This window comes from Salvia splendens, chromosome 7 (assembly GCF_004379255.2).
Source record: "Salvia splendens isolate huo1 chromosome 7, SspV2, whole genome shotgun sequence".
Lineage (NCBI taxonomy): Eukaryota > Viridiplantae > Streptophyta > Magnoliopsida > Lamiales > Lamiaceae > Salvia > Salvia splendens.
In genome coordinates this window covers 34072432-34081519 of record NC_056038.1, presented here as the reverse complement: position 1 = coordinate 34081519, position 9088 = coordinate 34072432, and the positions used below count along the sequence as shown (strand labels likewise).

General features: G+C 40.9%; 1 protein-coding gene and 1 pseudogene across 9 annotated transcripts; one reads left to right on the top strand and one right to left on the bottom strand.

Moving 5' to 3' along the window:
• Nucleotides 1-340: 340 nt before the first annotated feature.
• Nucleotides 341-3857, bottom strand: LOC121741034 (prefoldin subunit 6-like). Of its 9 annotated transcripts, XR_006037751.1 has the most exons (8): nt 3657-3857; nt 3452-3522; nt 3245-3369; nt 2766-2826; nt 2084-2143; nt 1329-1404; nt 1136-1228; nt 341-1037 (listed from the first exon to the last, which is right to left on the bottom strand). XR_006037751.1 is itself a non-coding variant. In XM_042133717.1 (6 exons), the coding sequence occupies exons 1-5, from the start codon at nt 3724-3726 to the stop codon at nt 2087-2089; spliced, it is 384 nt and encodes a 127-aa protein (XP_041989651.1). In that variant the 5' UTR covers nt 3727-3857; the 3' UTR covers nt 341-1404; nt 2084-2086. The 9 variants fall into 9 exon arrangements, 2 of the variants coding, with proteins under 2 accessions (XP_041989651.1, XP_041989650.1); XR_006037748.1 differs by having other exon boundaries at nt 1136-1404; XR_006037749.1 differs by having other exon boundaries at nt 341-1228.
• A 2357-nt stretch (nt 3858-6214) lies between these two features.
• On the top strand, nt 6215-9006 carry LOC121811111 (annotated as a pseudogene).
• The last annotated feature ends 82 nt before the right edge of the window (nt 9007-9088 follow it).

Sequence of the window (9088 nt, the reverse complement as noted above, 5' to 3'; positions counted from 1 at the left end):
AAACCATGTTACGAGGGACTCGAGGTCCAAATGATGAACCAATATAGCTTGCAAATTAGAAGTACAAACTTGATTACAATAATACCGTGACAATTATAAACACCAATAATGGAATAATGAATTATTAATCAAATGCTGAAAAATAATTTATCAAATTGAAATTAAAGAACACTTATTTTATTTGAACAATAATGGTACAAAAATGAAACGAGACATAATTTTCAAGATCTACAACAACAAACACATGGGCATGGAGATGCAACTAGGTAATGTGGTGGAACCCCCAACTCCAGCCTACAAACACACAATTATTTTTGCAAATATCTTAAAATCACCATCATGGTAGCATAAAATAGCATGTGATTATATTAATATTAACAAAGTACTATAACTTTTAAATAGCATATGATCATATTCATATTGTTGGTGAAGCCACACAAATTATGTAGTACTCCATTAAACTATGAATCTCATGGAGAATTCGATCCTAGCTCAGGATGAACGCTTGTGGTATGTTATGAATCTCATGGAGAATTCGATCCTAGCTCAGGATGAACGCTTGTGGTATGCTTAACATACGCAAGTCGGAAGGGAAGTGGAGTTCCATCTGTGACAACACTGTTTGCCATTAACAAAAACATGTCCCAAATAATAAATTTGGAACTGGAAAGAAAACTGCATAAAAAAATAACCTCCCTCTGCAACACACTAACAAGACCAAAATCTGAAAGATCTGTCAAGTACGCAAACACATAATCTGCCCCGAGTGCTACGCGGGGCCTTAAGTTTCAAGATTCAAGAATGTCATTATGGTATATATGCATGAGAATTTATACACGATTGTCCAGCTTCAAAATCATGCCTTCCATTCAGAAGTTGCTTCGTGAATGTGGTAAGTGAGAGATGAGAGAGCAGCCAGTTACATAAGCTGATTGCCAGTTACTATGGCATCGAAGACGGTTGTCCAAATTCAGACATTTGAATTTGAAAAAAAACCATCATTTTTACAGAAACCTGTAATCATGAGAATATTCTTCCTGCAGTAAAAAAATCCTCCACTCAATTTATACATGTATGAATGACAACCAAATTCAGACATTTGAATTTGAAAAAAAAACATCATTTTTACAGAAACCTGTAATCATGAGAATATTCTTCCTGCAGTAAAAAAATCCTCCACTCAATTTATACATGTATGAATGAACCGTATGTAGGCATGGAATAATCACTAGTAACAAGACAAATATAGCAGGCTTCAAATTCGTCTTCTATATTCTAAATATTCGAAAAACAAAATTATGCGGCAAAAGGAGAGACGTGCGACTTACTATAAACGGGACATCCCTAGAGAGATCATTTGATACCAAATTTGAGCATTTCTATGGCTAGCACGTATTCCTTTCCCTGCAAAAGAGAATCAAGGCTCTAATATCTGGGTTTCATAGGCAAATGTGTTCAAAGATGGCTGCTTGTTCCTTCTTATCTAAAGCTTCTGATATGGAGAACTTCTTATGCGTATTTTATTCCTTCCCATCATTAAATTAAGCTTCACCTTAAAGCTTTCTTACATTCTACACTACTGCCTATCTAATCCTTTTCAACCTAAAAGCAGCATGATTCTTCCAGCTCCAAAATCAATTCATTGAGTTAACGAATTTAGGGATTTCAACCTCAAACCAGAATAATTCATCCCTTTCTAAATTCATCTCATGGAGTCAAGACAAAGAATGGTACGCACTCACTAGAAAAAGTTCAGAAACAAAACAGTCAAACTTTGAAGACAAAATAAATTATACAGACAAATAGATCTGAACTAAAATTACAAGGCTGAGTTCAGTCATGCACCACCAAAATTTTACAAGAGATGTCATGACTGATAGCACCACTATGAATTCCATATGAGAAAATATCATCCCCCAACAATGTTTTCAAATTATGCATATGACAATACGAAGTTGGTATTACAGCAACTAAAGTCCTCATCAACTACCCAAAAAAGAAAATATTAATTATGAACTGCAATTTTGATATGAAGAGGCCACGTCTATGTTCAAGTGAACCAAGTGACAGGGGTTGCACGTACATATTAGGCCTTTGCTTTTCCAGCTTGAAGAGTCTGGATTCTTTGTTGTAGCTTGGCAATCTGCACAATCGCATTTAAGAAATCAGGTGAAGATAGCGCTATGGGATGCTAGAAGAAAATTTTAATGGAAAACAATGCAAAATGCACCGAAAGAACGTGAATAAAATTGATGCTACTAAACTGGCTAATTCAGTTGGAAATGAAATTAGGTGCAGCAAAACAAGAATTGATTGTGTTCTTTCAAAGAGGAAACCTTTTTGTATCTAGAATACTAACGAAAGCATAGCAATAATCAATTTCACGAAACTTTACAAAGTAATATCAAACATTTGAAAATTTCATATAATCCATTTTAAAATAGTATGTCCCAGTAGATAAACGAACAATCCAATCCCATGACAAATGGCAAGTACAAATGCTATCATTTTTTCAGCGGGATACAAATGGTATCGGTTATTCGTTCAGATAATTCGAACTTATACAACATCATAATCATGTCTGACAAGCTCCAAGCAGCAGTAGGTGTTTCTTAATTAAATCTTAACAAGAGAAAGTCCCATTATATGCCAATTGCAAATGCCAAATGAAATGGACAACAAATTGTGACAAGAATAACTTTGACACAATGATACACAGCACTCCAAAATTCACATAAAAAGAACAAAAGAGAATATTGACAAACCGATTCTTGCTTGCTATTTAGCTTTTCTTGTAAATCTTGAAGAGTACTATCTAAGCGTTTCCTGGTGCAAGAAACAATAATAAAGATAAATGGCAAAGCAATAGCAACCAAATGAATTCTGCAGGTCTACATTCAACACCTCAGAGTAACATGCCAAAAAAATAACCAAAAATTTAATACTACTCCTATTAATCAGTTAATAAGATATTACACTTGAATCTTGATTAATAAGATATTACACCAGTGCATTAGTTGTCAAAGTATTGCACCAACTTCTAATCATATTTAAGCAAAGGACATTCGATTTCCCAAACCAGCTCCATACCTTACATAGCAACTACCCTTCCAATCAAATGAATCCCACTTAATCCATCCACAAACATATGTGTGCAATTTTTTTTACTCAGTATAAATATATGTGTATGATTATGATAAGACTTTTCCTACAAACAAACATCAGCAAACTGAGAAGATCATACAATTCGGCAGAGATATATTCAATCCGCTTCCGAACATTGGCATTAGCCTCAGCCAAATCCTGCTTCACTAGCACCGGGCCAATCAATTTGTACACATTCGTGTCCTCGTTCAACAAATCCAGTTCCTTCAAAAACAATCCAGCAAAACATCACAAACTCATTGAAGCACTATCTGCAGCTCAAAATCAGATTATAAAGGCAAAATACCTTGAGCACGAGCTCGTTTTCGCCGAGCTGAATGGTGTACTTCTTTTTCACTTGCTGGTTCTTCTGAATATCTGCGCATTTGCATATAAAAACTTGATTTCAAACAGCAATAGAAGCTAATTCAATTACTGTGTTCGCGTGTATCGGCGCGCGCTAGGGTTTAACTTTAACAGCTGAAAATGGAGAGGGGTTGGGAAAATTTTACCTTTCTCAAGTTTTCTGAAATCATTGGCTTTGTTCTCTAGATCGCGTGTTAGCTCCTTGATAGCGGCCATCACTCCGCCGCTTCGCGCCTCCGGCAAATCCGATTACTTTAATTCTCTAGCGACGGCGCTGGAAATCCGATCTCGGCCACTTACGTAGTGTAATGCAATAGCTCGAGTAGTCGAGTTGAAAAGAAAAAAAATTTATTGGAATTTGAGTGGGCCTTTAATTTGGACCGTTTGTTCGGGCTTGCTATCGTGGATTAGATAAATTTGACTCAATGCACAAAATAACGAAACTTTATAGACCTCACGTGAAGAGAATTAAAATTAGAAAAGTTTTTAAAAAAATGTTTATCACTTATCAGTACGAATTTCGATTAAAAAAAATGTCAATTTGAATGGAATGAAATGTAGACTGTATCTACATTCTTATTAGGCCATCCGCAATGGGGCGGACGATGGCATGCCCGATGGCGCGCATCGTCCGCGCCCGCCATCGTCCGCCCCATTACGGGTGCTTGACATAGGCCGCGGACGATCGTCGCGCCCTATACTAAGGGCGCGGAGTATAGCGCAGACGATGCCCATCGTCCGCGCCATCGTCCGTCCCATTGCGGCCTACGCAATGGGGCGGACGATGGCATGCCCGATGGCGCGCATCGTCCGCGCCCGCCATCGTCCGCCCCATTACGGGTGCTTGACATAGGCCGCGGACGATCGTCGCGCCCTATACTAAGGGCGCGGAGTATAGCGCAGACGATGCCCATCGTCCGCGCCATCGTCCGTCCCATTGCGGCCTACGCGGACGATGGCCGCGGACGATAGGTCATCGTCCGCGCCATCGTCCGGCCCACTGTGGGCTACGCGGACGATCGATGCGGACGATGGCACGCAGTTTCGTTTTATTATAAATAGAGTCCATTTGTAATTTCATTTCACGATTTCACTTTCGAAACTTATTACATTTACATAATTACTACGAAATGGATTCAAGTCCCAAAAGTCCTATGTTTAGCGGAGAGGCGCGTTGGCCGGGTACAGAACCCGGCGAATATCGTTCGTTCGACGCCGACACCCAGTACGATCCCGATTTCAGTACGGAATCGTCCGGGTGTCTGACATGGAGCTGTCTCCAAACCGACCAAGCGCTCCCTCCCGCCGTGACGCCGCAGCGGCCGATCCCGAACTCGCCGCGACCGCTTCCGCCCCAGCCAAAAAGAAGCGGAACCGGCAGCGGGCGCAGAAGTTGCCGCCTCCCGGAAATTGCGATGAGTACGCCCCCGGCCGTACGAACTACACCGACGACGAAACCCTTATTTTGGCCCGGTGTTGGGTAGATATATCGGAAGACCCGATTTTCGCGAACAACCAGAGGCAGGGCGCGTACTGGGAGCGCATCGCCGGCCTCTACAATGAGGCCAAGCCGCCGACCGCGTACAAGCGCAAACGTGAGCAACTCCGCAAGCACTGGGATCAAGTGAAGAAGCAAGTGAACTTGTACGCAGCGGAGTTCGAGAAGTTCACGCGGGCACAGGGGAGCGGCGAGAGCTTGAGCAACGTGCGCGCTAAAGCGCTGTTGTCGTACCGGTCGATGTACGACGACTTCAAGCACGAGGCCATCTGGGCGCTCTTGAGGGACAAGCAGAAGTTCCAAGGTGGAATTCTGCACACTGGTGCGCCGAAGAGGACGAAGACCACCGAAGCTGGTGATTACACGAGCAGCGGCAACGGCAATCACCCGGTTGACCTCAACCGGATGTACGTGGATGAAGGGAGTTCCGGCACACCGGTGTCCTCCCGGCGTCCGCCCGGCGTCAAGGCTGCGAAGGCCAAGGGAAAGGCGGCCGCGACCTCATCCTCGACCGCTGCAAACTCATCTTCGTTCCCGGAAACGCTCCCGACCCAGACGGCCACCGCGTTTAAGTAGTTGGCAACAGCGTCGATGGCGAGGACGTTATTGCAGACGCATAAGGCCCTCAAGAAGTGTACCGACCCCGACGAAGCCGAATATCTCCGGGCATTAATCAATGAGCTGCGTCGGAAGTTGGGAATTGCACCGACTTAGTTGTTTTTTTTTGTAAGTTGAATGGTGTAACTTTTTTTTATTAATGCGTCGCCATTTGTTATGTAGACGTTTTTTTATTCACTCGTTACTTGTTATTTGAAAACATTTAAATTAATTAAACAAAACAATAAAATGATGATGTGGCGCGCAGACCTTAGGGCGTCCCACTACAGGTGGGGAGGTAGGAGGATAAAACTGATGATGTGGCGCGTCTTAGGGCGCCCCACTGCTGATGCCCTTAGGCATACTTAAAAAGCAAATCGATTTACAAATATTATAGGTTTGTAGCTAGTTGAGATCAAGTATAGTTTAAATTCTCAAAATTCGTTCCATGGATGTTCTTAATTAATTAATTAATTAATTGTTACCGACAAATAACTATTGTTCTCTATTGTAATCTGGTTTCACTTCAACGGCGTCGTTTCCCCGCAAGAAATGGCTGATATCAATCAATATTAGCTAGGATCAATTGACTTCATCACTGACCTACCAAATCATTCACCAACAAATTCACTAAGACCAGTAGACCACTCTCAAACCCAAATCAATGGCGGCGACCATTTCTCGCCACCTCTCCTCCGTTTCCTCACCGGAATCAGCTTCGCTCTCATCGTCGTCTTTGCACTCGCGCGGTGCTAAAAACCTCCTCCGATTCCCCAGCGTCTCTGTAGCTACTCCTGCAATTCCTCAACGAATCTCGTGCCAGGCTGTTTCTTCTGCGCCGCCCTCGTCTTCTGTCAATCTTAAAGGTTCGCGCGTTTTAAGCCTCTCCCGCATGATCCTTGTCATTTTTCAGTTTTTGGGGGAATGTTATATGCTAATGAAGTCACGGTTCAATATTTCTTCATTTGATGGAAAATGCATTGTTGCTGCCTTTATGCAATGTTTCTAGGTGTTAGAGTTAGATTTCTTTCATTTTCATTCGTGTTGTATCTTCAATTTCATGATTAAACTAACCGTGCCTTGATATGAGAACCGAGAATTGTTAACAAAAAGTTCAATAAAATCTTGCATCCCTTATTCTTTCTTACGAGCTTTTCAAATGTTGATGCTTAGTGTTAAAACACGGTTAAATGTGTTCATGTTCTTTGGTGAAGCCGTTCTACATTGTTTAAGATAGAGATCTTCTGATTCATCTTTGTTCTAGTGTAATTGAGAATTATCATTTGCAGCATACATGCAAGTATTGTTGATATTACCAAATTTGATATGCTAGCAACAGTTACAGATTATCACTATTGATGTTTGGAAATGATTTTGATATTTCAGTGGAATTAGGCCTAAAAGATTTCCTTCACATAAATGATTTTGACAAGGAGACTATTTTTAAGATCTTGGATCGGGCCAAGGAGGTCAAGGCTCTTATTAAATCAGGAGAAAGGACATACCTCCCATTTAAAGGAAAAACTATGGCTATGATATTTGCCAAACCATCTATGAGGACAAGAGTCTCGTTTGAGACAGGCTTTCATTTGCTCGGAGGGCATGCTCTATACCTTGGGCCTGATGACATCCAAATGGGTAAGAGAGAGGAAACTCGCGACGCGTGTCTCGCTATAATGACATCATTATGGCACGAGTTTTTGCTCATCAGGTATGCTGATGAGTTATTACATAGGGGCATCCAACTTCTGAATGCACATGTAATTTGGTTTCTACTGACACGGTTGTAATGTCAAAGCCCACTTGTGCTGTGTGTGTGCGCGCGTGTGTTTGTCTGCAATTAACTCATTTGAAGATGAACCTATTATATTTTGTTGGCATATTTGTTTTTCCTGAAGATGAACCTTTGTCTAATCTTTTGCTTCTTTCTGTTTACTCTACATTCCAAAATGTTCATTGTAGGTGTGTGTATAATAATAGAAAATTTTTATGCTTCATGTATTTGATCATTTCCATGAGTCGTATTGGTGTGTATAGTAAAAAGAGAATGTTATCTATATTTGTATGACTTGGCTGCTTAATTCTCTCGGCCAATATATGTATTTAATTGTTCCTGCTTCTTAAAATAAGTAAACATTCCATATTTCCGATATGCATTCACTTAAGGAGGATTGTTCGCCCATCTGTTTCTCAACATTACCAACTTCAGCCATAATGTGCACGTCCCTTTTGTTTGATGGCTGGATAATGAAATGAATTGGTTGCAGTTTGGTCCATTATTTCAAAATATGTTAAATCAGTGTTTTTGTTTTGCAGGATATTCTTGATCTTGCTAACTACGCCACTGTCCCTGTGATCAATGGCTTGACAGACTTTAACCATCCTTGTCAAATTATGGCTGATGCACTCACGATCATTGAACACATTGGTCAACTTGAAGGGACAAAGGTTAGCTTATGTGCAGCTAGTTTGTAGGTGACCATTCTCCTTCCAGAGTCGTTTTTCCTGGTGACGGATGATAATGTTTAGTGTTTGTGTTTTGGCAAATGTTAGGTTGTCTATGTTGGAGATGGGAACAATATTGTGCACTCCTGGCTGTTGTTGGCATCTATCATTCCTTTCCACTTTGTTTGTGCGTGTCCCAGAGGCTTTGAACCTGATGCAAGGACAACTAAGAAAGCAATGAAGGCTGGAGTCAGCAAAATAGAAATAGTTAATGATGTCAAAGAAGCTGTAAAGGGAGCTGATGTTGTCTATTCAGATGTTTGGGCCAGCATGGGACAGAAGGAAGAAGCTGAATACCGTCGTACAGCTTTTCAAGGATTCCAGGTATGCACCTTTAATTGATAGATGTTAATTCCAAACTTATATGGTTAAAGAAAGTGTGAATTAATATCAGAAATTAAGCCGTAGTTGAGTCAGCTCATTAGGGGGACCCCGATGTGTTTGCACTGTGAAAAAGTCTTTACATTGTGTGGTCAAATGTAGTGAAAAGTGCATAACATGCGAATTCCTGAATATGTCCGATACATCATGTTTCGTGGATTTCTGAATCATGCTGCCTGATAATTTATTAGGTGGACGAGAAGCTGATGAAGATAGCAGGTCCAAAAGCATATTTTATGCATTGTCTGCCAGCTGAGAGGGGTGTTGAGGTCACTGACGGTGTCATTGAAGCCTCGAACTCCATTGTCTTCCCCCAAGCTGAGAACAGGATGCATGCGCAGAATGCTATAATGCTTCATGCCCTTGGACTTTGATTGTTGAACCTTCGCATTTTAAGAAGCTATGTTTTAAAACAATGTTGGTTGTTGTATCAGTATCAGAGATGAGATGAGCAAAGCGTTATTGTTTTGAACTCTGCATTATGCAATAACAAATGAAATCTCGTTGCAATAAAACAATGCTAACAATAGATCACATGCATGTTTAAATAAGTATTGTTTAATATTTCTTGTTGCATTCTCATTTACAATAGACGCT

Coding starts and splice junctions, on each gene's coding strand:
- LOC121741034 (XM_042133717.1), bottom strand. CDS start 3,726: ATGGCCGCTATCAAGGAGCTAACACGCGATCTAGAGAACAAAGCCAAT. Junction 3,523..3,656: donor TTTCAGAAAACTTGAGAAAG/GTAAAATTTTCC, acceptor GCAAATGCGCAG/ATATTCAGAAGAACCAGCAA. Junction 3,370..3,451: donor AAAACGAGCTCGTGCTCAAG/GTATTTTGCCTT, acceptor TTGTTTTTGAAG/GAACTGGATTTGTTGAACGA.